General features: G+C 45.7%; 1 protein-coding gene across 1 annotated transcript in view; it reads left to right on the top strand.

Moving 5' to 3' along the window:
• DNASE1L3 (deoxyribonuclease 1L3) overlaps positions 1–14,884 on the top strand; it is a 31,298-nt gene that overhangs the window by 2,389 nt on the left and 14,025 nt on the right. Inside the window, exon 2 of the mRNA XM_077451998.1 lies at positions 1,364–1,452. Within this exon, the coding sequence (XP_077308124.1) occupies positions 1,364–1,452 (89 nt within the window). The remainder of the gene's footprint in view (positions 1–1,363; positions 1,453–14,884) is intronic.

Here is a 14,884-nt window from a genome sequence, read left to right on the forward strand (position 1 = left end):
GATCTGAATTCTGACCTTAAAATAGAGCTATATGCATTTTTTTTTCATTTTAGAAAGAATAAGCAAGAGTTAAAACCCCATTTTTTTTGGCAATCTGTTTCCCAGTGAGGAGATTTCCCTTCCTGTCCCATAGCCAAAACAGGAAGTGACAGATAGTCCTGGCAGGGTCCCAGAAATAGTGTCCCCACTAAAAGATTTCCCCTTTATTCCTGTTCTGTTAACAACCCAAATTTGGGATTTTCTTTCACTTTCATTGATGACAGTAAACAAGACAAATAGAGAAGGTGAGATTCGTTAACGGGGCACTGACAGCCATAAAAACCGACAGGTGTTGTAATCCCTCTCTACCCTATTCAAAACAACAACAAAAAAGTTTTGCCTTTAGTTATACTAAAAAGGAAAAAGACAATTATTTATGATAACCCGAATCTCTTAAAAATCCTATTCTCGTATTCACTTTATCGGAAAGTTCAGAGCACGCAGTTGCCGCTGAAAGAAGGAGGTGCTGAGATCCAGAAGAAATAAGATAAATATTATTATTATTATTATTACACAGGATTTATATAGCGTCAACAGTTTACATAGTGCTTTACAATATAAAAGGGAGGTGGTACAAAAGGTTATAACTGAGGGGAATGAGCTGATGGAAGTGGTAAAAGATTAGTTGGAGATGTGATAGGCTTTCCTAAAGAGATGAGATTTCAGGGATCGTCTGAAAGTAAAAGGGTAGGGGATAGCCGGACAGGTTGAGGTAGCAAGTTCCAGAGGATGGGAGAGGCTCTGGAGAAATCCTGGAGACGAGCATGGGAGGAGGAGACAAGAGAGCTTGAGAGTAGGAGGTCTCGAGAAGAGCGAAGAGGACGGTTTGGGTGATATTTGGAGACAAGATTGGTGATGTAGCTTGGGGCAGAGTTGTGAATGGCTTTGTATGCTGTGGTTAGTATTTTGAATTTAATTTGCTAGGTGATTGGGAGCCAGTGCAGGGATTGGAGGAGAGGGTTGGCAGACACTGAGCGTTCGGTAAGATGGATAAGTCTGGTAGCAGCATTCATGGTAGACTGAAGAGGGGATAGCCTATGGAGAGGCAGGCCAATGAGAAGGGAGTTGCAAGGCGAGAGATAACAAGGGAGTGAATGAGAAGCCTGGTGGTTTAATTTGTTAAAAAGGGATGAATTTTAGAGATGTTACGGAGGTGAATTCTACAAGCTTTTGACAATGATTTGACTTTAGGCTGGAATGACAAGTCAGAGTTTAGGATTACACCAAGTACCCTGGTGTGAGGGGAGGGACTGATGTAATTTATCTGTCCGATAACTGTTGAAAGTAGATGCTGAGAACTATTCAAAGATTTTTTATCACACAGATTGTCTCTCGCTGTGACATAATGCTGCTGATGGAGATCAGAGACAGCAAAGACGTAGCCATACATGCTCTAATGGCAAAACTCAACAGGTAACACCAGCGTTCAGTGTGCTTTGAGTAGAAAAATAGTAATTCAAGCACAATTCTTGACAAGTGATATAAATCAATAAAATTGTAACGCTATTCATGTAACATTGCAACTGTGTAAGTAAAGTAAAACAATAGTCCATTGCAGACAAAATTCAGTGAGCAGATCACGTGTGTGGGTGAGGCAACTGTGTGGTGGTAACTTAAAGGGACCAGGTGAGACAACTCATAAATGTTCTCATTTATGGAATGAGTAGTAAACAGCACAGTAAGAGCTGGTTCACACAGGGGCGACCTGGGATCCGACTTTGCCCTAAGTCACGCGGTTGATAAAATCAATGGAAGTGAATGGAGCTGTCTTAATGTACACTACTGAAGTCGCTCCGACTTCAGAAAAGGTTCCTGAACGACTTCAATCCGACTTCTAGGTGACTTGTAGCCATTGATTTCAATGGAAGTTGCCTCCAAGTCGGATCCCCTATCTTAACTGAAGCAACTTTCCAGGAAGTAAAAATAGTTTTCTAGGCAAACCCCTCCCTCCCACAGAGCTGATTATTATGTGATTGGCCACTGGCAAAGTCCCCTGTCCTGGAGGCAACTTCAAGTTGCCTTGTAAGTTGCCTCAAGTCGCGCTGTGATTCATACTCAAGTCGTGTCCAAGTTACCTCCCAAAGTCGCGCTGGAAGTCGTATTGCTCCTGTGTGAACCAGCTCTAATACGGCTGTTATCCCAAAGTAAAAATATAGACAGTAATACACTGGTAGAGTTTGGAAGCAAGACAGTTAAATTGAATTATCCTAAACCTTTTATGTGACAGTATGCTCATGGAGTGATCCTTTAAATAGGTCCCCTTTGGCTTATTCAGTGGAACTGCCAGATAGGGTGATGTGCTGGCATATGTAGGGAGCAAGAAATCAGTAATCCAGGCACTGGCTGGGCAACAGGATAATTGCCTAAACTCACAATGGCATTTCCAGGAGAATTCCGGACGATCTCTATCCTGCCCATGCTCTTCAATTCCCTGGAGTAGGCCTATCCCTTACTAGTCAGTGTGTATCTGATCCTATCTGTAAACTCCCCACACTGCAGGGTGCTCAAAATGGCCCAGCAGGGGCTAGGGTCCAAGAAGGCTGGCCAAATTTTGTGAGAGCTCTGTGTCCAATCAGACACAGGCTCACCCCAAACTAGTAAATAGGAAAAAGGAAAATCGCGCTACAGATTGAATTATAGAAATTTGCACATCCAATACTGCTGCAGTTCTGCTATATACCAAAAGTTATATACATATAAACGTGACCCAAAAAAGAACCGCGCTGTTCTAAGAATTAATCTTAGGGTGTGTGCCTCCCATATGGGAAACTATACATGTGAGAGAAAAATAAAAATGGTGCAGTGTCACACAGTAAAATAACCCAAAAAGCAAAAAATTGCAACCATACCTAATAGATATGTGGAAAAAATTCTATGTGCTGAAATTATACTAATACATATGCATCAACAGCAGTATCACAAAATAAATATGTTATAGATAGCGCAAAATGCAACAATTACAGCCATATCATAATACGTGTATAGAATGTAATCTCTGTGCTAAAATAATGTAAATACATATACATCAACAGAAACTGTGATAAAAAGCACAATCTAAAACACCCTCAATCTAAATATGTCCATTATTAAATAATCATTGGAGTAAATCCATGAAAACTACAGAAACACCACGTGTCAAATGTAATATTAAAAGGCTTGACTCTCTGTGTCCTGTTCCAAGTCACAAGGTATATTGCAGTGCACCACCACCAAGAGTGAGGATTGGCTCCTTACCAGACGTCCTTAAATTGCACGCTTCAAGAGATCAAGCCAGGCTATGTATATTCCTCAATTCTCCATAGGCTCCGCCCACATCCAAGATCACAATTCAGACAGGCTCCAATATGTTTATATTAAATGGTCCACCATAAGAAGGGAGAGAGAGCGCTCCAAATAGTGTAAAAACGTTTATTAAAAATCAAAGATAAAATAAGAAATACACTTACAAAGGTACTGTAAGGTTAAGCATGTCACAATGGGAAGCGTCGGCCGAACGCGGTTCTCCACGGAAATGTCATTTCTCCAGCTGGTATATTCAGAGGCAATAGATAGCATGTCACACCGCCCGACGCGTTTCGTGATATGTCACGTCGTCTCGGGGCACGGGTGACACGCCATTTTGCCTCGTTTATATAGTACACTATGGCCCAAGCCTCCTCCTCCATAGAGAGCCCAAGCCTCACTTTCGATCCCGCGGTGGAAGTGACGCACGTGCGTCACGATTCGCCGACCAATCACTACACCTGCAAATCCTATTGGCCTATGATCGCTGGTTCACCGCCCCTCGAGAGCGGGAACCAAGCCTCGCTTCCGATAACACATCGGAAGCAATGTCCCCACGATCATAAGGGCGGAAGTGACGCACACAGGTATCCTCGCCCGCACAGCCAATCACGATACGTCAGAGCGGCCAACCAATCCGCAGTGGCGCAATGATATCCATAGAATAGGAACCAAGCCTCACATTCGATTCCCACCAGCTAAAGTGGAAACAAAAAAGGGGCCAGGCCTCACTCCCAGCTAAACCGGAACTAACCCGGTCCACCCACTGTCCTCACATCGATCCCACAGGTACCTCCCCTATTTGTCTATTCCTCCCAGTGGACACAACTCCGGTCTAAAAAGGGGGAGAAATGACATCCCAACAGAAAAAACAAAAACTCGGTGTGTGTCAGTGAGCACAGCATAACACCACTAGGGAGGAGGCTTGTAACAGCAACCTATCCAAATAGACATTGCTCATGATATTTTAGAACAAGTTATGAGACACATATTTGTGACATTGCAATAACCATAACATATTTGTATACAAAAATTATTTTTGCAAAAGTTTTTTTGAAGCAACATCATTAAAAATAATAAATGAAATGGCATATTAAAAATCAAATGGATACAAAAATAGATTAAACTTAGATTACAAATATATATATGGATATGAATAAAGATCCCTAGAATGCAAAATACCAACCTAGTTTGATACAGCCTTATTCAGAACCATATACTAGAAAATATTTCCTTAATATGTTATGTTTTACCAAAATATGATATAAACTCCATAATATTGATATCAAGGTTACCTAAAAACAGGGAGGTGTCTCCAAAAAGTACCCCTTGCGAGAATATAGTCATCAGACTCCCAAATGCCCTAAGCATTATTTATAAAAGCGTTGACATCTGTGTCAACGTTCATCCCAAAAGGGGCATATGTTTTTAATCTGTAAATCCATGACATTTCTAAAAGGGAAATGTCTCTTACCAGTGACCCTCCCCTCCAATGCGGTCTGTACTTGTCTATTCCCATATAAAGGGTGTTGGAAGGGTCCCTATCATGTACCTCATCGTAGTGTCTAGACACTGGGTGCTTATCAAAGCCCCGTTTAATATTACCAATATGTTCGTTTAACCACTTGGGTACCGCGCTATTGCCGAATGACGGCATTAGCGCGGACCTAGATTTCCAGGACTACGTCTATTGACGTCGTCCTGGTTACGAGCGGCCTGCGCGCCCCCTGAGGGGCGCGCGCGGCGCGCTCTGTGATCGGCGAGTCCGTGAGACTCGCCTGATCACCGATCCGTGTAAGGGGTCGATCCCGACCCCTTATCACGTGATCAGCTGTCAGCCAATGACAGCTGATCATGTGATAGAACGGAGCCGGTAATCGGCTATTATTCCTCCTCGCGCTGACAGCGCGAGGAGAAAAAAAAAAAGCCGATCACCGGCGGCCGTGATCGGGACATCAGTCCCGATCACGGCCAGCAATGAAAGGCACCACATGCCACCTGCCAGTGCCCACCTGCCTCCCGCAGTGCCATCCTGAAATATAACAAAGTAAAAGTAAGTGCCCCCCGTCTGTGCCCATAATGCCCACAGTGCCACCCCACAGTGCCACCCACAGTGCCACCCCACAGTGCCACCCCACAGTGCCACCCACAGTGCCACCCACAGTGCCACCCACAGTGCCACCCAATCTGCCTCAAAGGTGCTGCACCCCAGTGCCGCCCATCAGTGCCCAGCAGTGCCGCCCATCAGTGCCCAGCAGTGCCGCCCATCAGTGCCCAGCAGTGCCACCTATCAGAGCCACCTATCAGTGCCACCTATCAGTGCCCATCAGTCCCATCTATCTGTGGTACCTATCAGTGCCCATCCGTGCCACCCATCCGTGCCACTTATCCGTGCCACCCATCCGTGCCATCTTATCTGTGCCCATCTTTGCCCATCAGTGCCGCCTTATCTGTGCCCATCGGTGCCGCCTTATCTGTGCCTATTAGTGCCGCCTTAACTATGCCTATCAGTGCCCACAAGTGCAGCCTATCAGTGCCCACCAATGCAGCCTATCAGTGCCCACCAATGCAGCCCATCAGTGCCCACCAATGCAGCCTATCAGTGCTGCCTTATCAGCGCACTTCAATGAAGGAGAAAAATGACCCGTTTGCAAAATTTTATAACAAACTATTAAAACATGATTTTTTTTTTTTTTTTTTTGCATCTTTTTTTGTTTGTTTAGCAAAAAATAAAACTCTGAGCTGTAACTAAATACCACCAAAAGAAAGCTCTATTTGTGGGAAAAAAATGATAGAAATTTCATTTGGGTACAGTGTTGTATGCCCGCGCAATTGTCATTCAAAGTGCATCAGCGCTGAAAGCTGAAAATTGGTCTGGGACTGAGGGGGGTTTAAGTGCCCAGTAAGCAAGTGGTTAATCTAACTTTTAAGGCCCTCTTAGTCCTCCCCACGTATTGAAGCCCGCAGGGACATTGAATGAGGTATACTACTGCTTCGGAGGAACATGTTATGAAGGGCTCAACTTCATATGTCTTATGCGTGCTTGTGGAAGAAAACTCACAGATCTTAGAATTTTTGTTCACATTCAATGAACACACCTGACAGTTTTTGCATCTACGAAACCCTGTTAGATTCTGGAAAAAACATCTACTCTTCTTCGGAGGATTTTGTATGCTAGGAGCAACCTTACTACCTAATGTAGGTGCCCCCCTGAAGATGACCCTAGGGTTCTCAGGTAAGACTGTACCCAAGACCTGATCGTTAGTCAATAAATGCCAATGTTTGCGGATTAGTTGCTTAACACTCCAATGTTGCACAGAGAATGTGGTAACAAAGGGCAATGTCATCTGATTCTTTTCTTTATCTGCAACACCTTCTGCCAATAATAATGACCTACCTTTATTTCATGCTATATTCACCGCCTCAATCAGGGTTTCTGTCTCATATCCCTTCTCTTTAAATCTCTGAGATAATACCAAAGCTTGCTCATCAAACATTGCAATATCGGTACAGTTTCTCCTGAGGCGCATATATTGCCCCAGGGGAACTGACTTCAACCACGAGTCATGATGGCAACTTCCCAAAGGGATATAAGAGTTTCTGCCTGTTGACTTAAAAAACGTGGATGTAACAAAAGTGTCATTAATCCCTTTAATGTTTAGATCCAGAAAATTAACCTCCTCCATACTGGCTTCATAATTAAGTCTAATACCTCTATTGTTCTTATTCAACATCTCCATGTAATTGCGTAGATCCAGTTCCTCCCCATCCCATAGGAGGAGGACGTTGTCGATATAACGTGCCCAAAAGGCTACCTCAGGTCTCCTCGGGGAATCGACCACGTCCTCCTCCCACTAAGCCATGAACAGGTTGGCCAGACTGGGGGCATACTTAGCCCCCATGGCCACCCCTTTGTCTTGGCGAAAAAACTGGTTATCAAACCAGAAATAATTATGCCCTGCGGCAAATTCCAGGAGTTCTAAAATAGAGTCTATTTGGATCTGAATTAAACCTGAGCCTCGCTCCAAATAAAGTCTAACCGCCACCAACCCTAAATTATGGGGGATGACAGTATATAACGATGTAACATCGGCGGTCACAAGCCAAAGGCCTTCCTTCGGTTTGATCTTACCCAACATATTAATAATTTGCTTCATATCTTTCACATAAGAAGGAATCTTCTGCACCAGCGGTTGGAGAAAATAATCTATGTACTTGCCCACTCGGGACGTCACTGAGTCAATCCCACTGACTATTGGACACCCGGAGGGCAAGTAACACTCTTATGTAATTTTGGGAGATAATAAATCACTGGTGTATGCAGGGCAACCGGTACTAGAAATAGTTTTCTCCAGCTCCTTCTTGTATTTCACTACTGGATCCCTGTTGAGTACTGTGTAGGTTCCACCATCGTCAACAATCCGATGCATTTCTTTTAAATAATCACATCTGTCTAGAACCACAATTCCCCCTCCCTTATCTGCTGGCCTAATTACAAGGTATTTATTATTTTTTTTAAAATCAGAAAATAACTTTTATTTCGCTTGTTGCACAGTACAAAATATACAACAGACAATGCATAAAGAGACATAAAAAAAACAAAACCAAAATATGGATTACAACAGGAGATACGGTGAGAGAAGAATCAAGTCCCAAAAAGAGTGTTTTCACAATACATTCCCTTGCATTTGTGCATATAATCTCTTCAGTTGCATTCACTCATTATTCCCAGTGTTTTATTACAACGTACTATTATTCTTTCCATTGACTCTACCCTTCATTTCTGATACACCAATCTATTCACTGTGCAACAATTCCAATATCGTGTAGCTTAGGTAGAAAAGACCATAGCAACTAATATACCGAGAACAAACATTACATCCAAAGTAAACCTTGTAGTACTTTCAGTTCCTTGTGTACACATTCTAAATAAGAACAGCATAATAAATTGGTATTCCAACGTTCCCTCTTCCAGTGGCAGAAATGCCTTGTTTTCGTACGGCCCACTCCCTGCCCCTATTGGCAACCTTTGGGCAAGCGTGCTCCAGTCATCTATCCCAAAACCAATCTGTCTTTGATAAGTTGGTAGGGGACCAACCCCGGAACCTCCAGCCATGCTTGCCACATTAAATAAAATTTTTGTGGGACTTTCCTATGCTGGTATGTTAATTTTTCTTTAATTAATAATTTGCGCACACTGTCCACCCATTGCCCCCTGGTAGGCACTCTTGGAGTGATCCACCGTTGGGCAATCAGTTTACGTGCTTCATAGAGTAATCTCAGGACTGCTGTGCGTGTGTGTGAGGTCAGCGTATCATCGTCCAGCGCACCCAGCAGGCAGACGGCCGGATCCATTGGGATGGTTACACTATATACTGTAGATATCATTGCTGTAATCTCCTTCCAGAATCTAAAAAGTTTGGGGCACTTCCACAGCATATGAAGAAGATCACCATGGTCTGTCTCACACTTTGGGCATAGGGGGGAATCTCTGATGCCCCATGAATGGAGTCTCTTGGGTGTCCTATAGGCCCTATGTAATAGGTATAATTGTGACAGTTTGTGTGACGCTGACAGTGAGACCAAAGGGGTTGCCGCCAGACACAATTCCCATTTTTCCCCATCAATAGGGCCAAGATCTGTTTCCCACCCCTGCCTACATGGCAGCCTAGCAGGGTCCTGTATTCGTGCAAGGAGTATACTGTAGCAGCCCGAGATCATCCCCCTCTTGTCCCCCTCCATAAGGATGGGGCGAAGAATAGCGTGATCTGCAGGTCGCAGTACAGTGGATCTTGCCTGTATTTGCAACGCATGTCTCAGCTGTAGATATTTGAAAAAATTGTTGTGCAGAACCCCAAATTCCATTTGGATGTCAGAGAACAACTTAAATACATGACCAGCATACAGCTGGGAGACATATTTAATACCCACCCTTTCCCAGTTGCTAAAGCCCGTCAGTTTCTGAAGTTCTTTGAATTGTTTGTTGCGCCATATAGGTGTATCGGGCAGGTACCCCCGTAATCCAAGTGTCTTTTTAACGTATGGCCACAGAGTATTCAACAGTTTCACAGTGGGAGCTGTTGAATCTAGATGCGGATAACCCGCCTCCAGCCTCGTAAGTGCAGTTTCGCTGTCCCCCTTAGTGTCTAGCAGCTTACGGATAGGGTCGGTCAGATCCATTAAACCCCACCCCCCCAGCTGTTGCAGTTGGGATGCTAAAAAGTAAGTCCTGGGATGCGAGACCGCCATCCCACCTTCTTCCTTATTATACTGGAGGGTTGACAACTTAATCCTAGCTGTTTTTTTCCGCCATATCAGTTCCCGAAATTGCGACTCAATTTTTTCGAACCATCTCCTAGGAATCCACACCGGGGAGTTGTGAAATATGTATAGTAATTGTGGAGCCCAAATCATTTTAATTAGGTTAATTCTCCCGGCAATCGACAAGGGCAGTTTGCACCAAGCTGTGCATTTTTTTCTAAAGTTGCTAAGAAGGGGGGACAAGTTGCGCTCAATATATTGGGATGGGTCCGGGGTTACCTGAACCCCCAAATACTTAAATTCAGTTACTATCTGAACCATCGCTGCACATCTAGGAACAGGGACGGGCAAGGGATCCAAGGGCATCAGCACTGACTTATCCCAGTTGATGGCAAAACCTGACAATTCCCCAAAGGCTTTAATGAGGCCCATAACTGCCTGCAAAGATCCCTGCGTGTCTCCCAGGTACAGCAGGGTGTCATCAGCGTACAGGGACACCACATCCGTACCCATAGATCGTTGGAACCCAATTATAGCTTGGTCCCCGCGTATCCTAGCCGCCAGTGGCTCCAGAGCCAGAGCAAACAGCAGGGGTGATAAAGGACACCCCTGCCGAGTGCCCCTGTACAATGAGAATGGCTCTGACAAGTCCCCATTTACCCTAAGTCTCGCTGTGGGCCTAGCGTAAAGTAATTGAACCCATTTGATAAAAGTGTCCCCCAGTCCCACTCTCCGCAGCACCTGCCACAGATAAGGCCATTCGATACTGTCAAAGGCCTTAGCTGCGTCAAGGGAGAAAATTGCTCTATTGCCAGTGTTGTCTGTTGGGATTTGCAGGTTCAGAAAGAGCCTCCTAATATTTTGCGCCGTGGATCTAGAAGGGATAAATCCAGATTGGTCTTTATGCACTAATTTATGTATTACCCTGGCCAATCTGTTCGCCAATACCCTTGCCAACAGCTTAACATCCGCCGTCAACAAGGATATGGGCCTATATGAGCCCGGGGATCTAGCCTCCTTGCCTGGTTTCAACAGGACCACAATAATTGCCTCATTCATGGAGCTCGGCAAAGACCCTCGCTCGAGAGCCTCAGTATAAACTTTCAAAAGGGTGGGGAGTAAAGTACAGGGGTACCGTTTATAAAATTCAGACGGAAGGCCATCCATCCCTGGTGACTTGTTATTTTGGGAATGTGACAAAGCCACACCCAGTTCTTCCTCTGTCAGTGGCGCATTGAGCATTTCGGTGTCTTCTAATGACAGGATCGGCAGCTCGCTTTCATTTAGAAAGTCCCCAATCTCCTCCTCCGTGGGCCTCACTTTAGATGTATACAGGTCCTCATAGAAATCTTTAAAGATACGAACAATGTCTGTGGTGCAAGAGTATTCAATCCCCTGGTCGTCGCAGATAGCCGAAATGGTGGAGGACGACTGTTGCCATAACCGCCAGCATATGTCCAGTCGCCTCACCCTCCTCAAAATGCGTCTGTTGCAAGAAAAAACGTTTATTTTCAGCTAGCTGCAATGCCAGTTGCCTAGACATTGATTGTGCTCCTAACCACGTCCTTCTTGTGTCGTCTGTGGGGTTGGCAATATACCTGTCTTCTGTGTCAGAGACCACTCCGCGCACCGTCACCTCCCAAGCTTTAGTGTCTGTTTTGATTCGATTGATCATTTGTATGCATTGCCCCCTTGTATAGGCCTTCAATGCATCCCATATCACCCCCAGAATCGTAGAGCCAGCATTATCCATTAAAAAGGATTTGAGTGCGTCCCGGAGTGGGTCTGGCTCCGGGAACAGCGAAAGCCAAAAGGGGTTAAGCTTCCAAACTGAGCACCCAACCCTGTCAGGAAATGACACCCGGATGCGGAGCGAGGAGTGGTCAGAAAGGTGTCTGTCAACGTAGTCTGAGTCTCTAATATGTGGCAACATCCTGTCATTACCCAGGCCCAGGTCTATTCTAGAGAGGCCTCCATGAGAGGCCGAATGGCAGGAATACTTTTTAAGGTTCGGCTTCCTGCTACGCCATATGTCTGTCAGTCCCAATTCCTCCAAAACTCTGGCAAAAGGAGTACAGCTTGCTGCGTCTGGCGCTATATTACTGGGTATGGGGAACTTGTCCTTGGTATGACTTAAGTAGTTGTTGAAGTCGCCCACTGCCAGTAGGGGAACCTCCTGATATTGCGCCATAAATTTTGCCAGGCTCCCAATAACCCCTGCCGAGTACGGCGGAGGCACATAAATGTTAGCCAGGATGCAGGTCAGACCATGAACCTTACACAGTAGGAAAATATATCTGCCACCTGGGTCAATCTGTACCTGAGAACATGTGAACCGGACACCTTTACGTACAAGTACGCTAACCCCCCTGGAGTATGAGGAATACGTGGAGTGGTACTGAACATCATACATGCGTGGGCTCAGGCTAGGGGGGGGGATCAGCCGCAAAATGTGTTTCTTGCAAACACACAACGCTAGCATTCATTGATTTTAAATGTCTCAATACTGCTATTTTTTTCACCGGGTTACCTAGGCCCCGCACATTCCAAGTGAGGACATTTAGCTCAACCGCCATATGGGCCTACCACAAATAATGTCAGGAGTACATACAATACTCGGCACCACCCCATAGCCAAAAAGGTCATGGCTTTGTACAAAGGAAAAATTACAGTTAACAGAGCGTCAAAATTACCCAGTGTGCAAATAAATATCCGTACATAGGCAAACATCATAACTACTATGAGCAGAAGAGTGGAAGAGTCAAAGAAGGAACAGAGGAAACCTTGGTACACTTTGCGATTGTAGATAACAGATTGCGAGCTCGGTGCTCTGTGAGGGACCAACGGGGCCCTCAGCCTCTTGGGCTGCATAACAAACAAACCCCCTGCTTCTGCCGAGGTGGGGGGAAGGCAGAGGAAGCTCCCATGAAACACACGGGTTAGTTCAACTAGAAGCTTCACTTCAACGGCACCTGTGAAGTACGCCGTGTCGTGTATGGTATATCGTGGCAGTTGGTCTCCCTCTTTCGCCTTGCTCTTAATGTAGGACAGAAATCAGACGTGTAATGAAAAAGGGGGAAAATAGCTCAAACAGAACGAGCCCGTAAACATCCACCACAGAACTAGAGGTAGCTTCGTCAAGGCAGTCGATGGCATCCAGGTCCCTGGGGCCTTCTCCTCAGGCCGGGGCATTGTGCTGCACACGGTTAGCTTTGAGGGCCCTATCTTCTCTGTCCAGCCATTGAGCTGCGTTGGTAGGCCGGTCAAAGAAATGGGTTTCTCCCAGAGCAACAACTCTGAGGCGCACTGGGTAAAGCATGGCATAAGGAAGGTTAAGCTCCCGCAATCTTTTCTTTACATCAATGAACTTTGCACGTTGCTTCTGTAGCTCAGCTGAAAAGTCCGGGTACAAGGAGACTTTAGCATTGTCAATAGCCAGTGTGCCTCCCATATTCCTGGCCTTGGATAGTATAGCATCCCTGTCCTTGTAATTCAACAATTTAAAGAGGAAAGCCCTAGGATGATTGCCAGGTGGCAGGGGTCTGGACGGGACTCTGTGCGCGCGCTCAACTGCAAAAAGTGGAGAAAAGGTCTCCTTGCCAAATACTGTAATCAGCCAGTTCTCAATAAATGTGACCGGGTCTTTGCCCTCAGCCCGCTCCGGGATGCCTATTGCACGGATGTTGTTACGTCTCATGCGATTTTCAAGGTCGTCTAGGCGGGACGCATGCTGTGCAGTAAGGTGACAATTGTATTGCAAGTCTCTTTGCATAGGGGGGATATCATCTTCTATGGCACTCACTCTGCCTTCAATGGCGGCCGTGCGTTCCCGCAACTTTTGCATGTCCTGCCGCACATAAGAAATCTCAGCTTTCACTCCTCTCACTTCATTAGCAAGTGCTGAGATAGACATATTACAAGCGGTTACAGCGGAGAAAATATCCCTGAGAGTGGGTTCTGTGCCATCAGATGGAGAGGGAAGAGAAGCAGGCCCCACTAATCCGCCCCTTGGTGTACTCACAGTGTTCCAGGCTGGGGACAATCCCTCTGCATCCTCTAGCGGGACCGTGTCATCCGCAGCCGAGTGATCACTCATGGCATCCCCAGTACCCGAGGGGGGAGAGGGCATCCCTTTCGAGGCTTTACCTCCATAAAGAAGCTTCTGGGCTGCCTCCCTGTACTGATCCCTGGAGGAGCGCTGTGGCAAGGCGCCATCTTGGGATGGTTCGGCCTGCATGCTCCGGGAGTCTCTGCCGCTCCTGGACATAGATTTAAGCGTCCCAGAGCTCCCCGGGACGTGCCGCCGTCTCCGCGGTATCGTGGCGGTCGCGGTGGGGCTCGCTCCGGAGCGTGTCCTCAACAATACCGGATAAGTGTCAGGATTTTCGGCGGAGCAGGAGAGAAGTGCGACCGTCTACATGCGCCGCTCAGCCACGCCCTAGGGATTTATTATTACATAAGGTATCCAAACCTCTTTGTAAGTCTCCTTGCATCCTAACTTTTTTCACTTCAATTTTCTCCAAATCCCGTAACACCACGTCCCTAAAGACTTTGATACTGGGTGCCAAAGATCCTGGAGGGTTGAAGAGTGACGCATTGGAAAGTTCTAGTAAATTCGAGTAAATTCTGATCTTATTCCATTATTATCTCTAATAGGGTTCCCCATCATGTATCTCTTGATACTAAGTCTTCGAACGTACTTATGTACGTCCATGTAGGTCTGGAATTTGTTCAAGCCCCTGGGCGGAGCAAATTTCAGACCCTTATCTAAGAGTCGTTTCTCCGAATCAGTAAGTGCCTGTGTGCTAAGAATGAAAATCCCCTTACCTAGGACCTTTTTCGCTTTTGCTGACTGTATGCGCCTCCCCCCTCGGACTCCTCTCTTTGTTCCACAGGCCTTTTTAGGCCTCTGTTGTCTATGGGAAAATCCCATCCCTGATTCGCCCTGGTACCATAGTTATTCTGAGAAAACTCATGTCCAGGGCTATAACCCGTCTGGTAGGATCTATTTGAGTTATGTTCTTGCTGGTAATTAACGTTGTTTTGTCTCCATGTATTAGGTGTTTCAAAATCAGATATTGGAAAGAAACGATTTTGAGTTGGTATATCATAGTCCTGATTTCTTTTATCTCTACTGTAATAGATGGACCTTTCTTGATCAAAACCCTGGATAGAACCCCATGGTTCATGTCCCCCTGGTCTCTGATTTTGGGGTACTCTCTGATTATTATTTCGGTGGAAGTCTCTCTTGTTATTCTTCAAATCTTTCTTAAATCCCCTAACCGGGGTTCCCCCTGGAGGG

The sequence above is a fragment of the Lithobates pipiens genome, unplaced genomic scaffold (assembly GCF_037356315.1).
Source record: "Lithobates pipiens isolate NorthernLeopardFrog02 unplaced genomic scaffold, aLitPip1_a1.2 Scaffold_23, whole genome shotgun sequence".
Classification (NCBI taxonomy): Eukaryota; Metazoa; Chordata; class Amphibia; order Anura; family Ranidae; genus Lithobates; species Lithobates pipiens.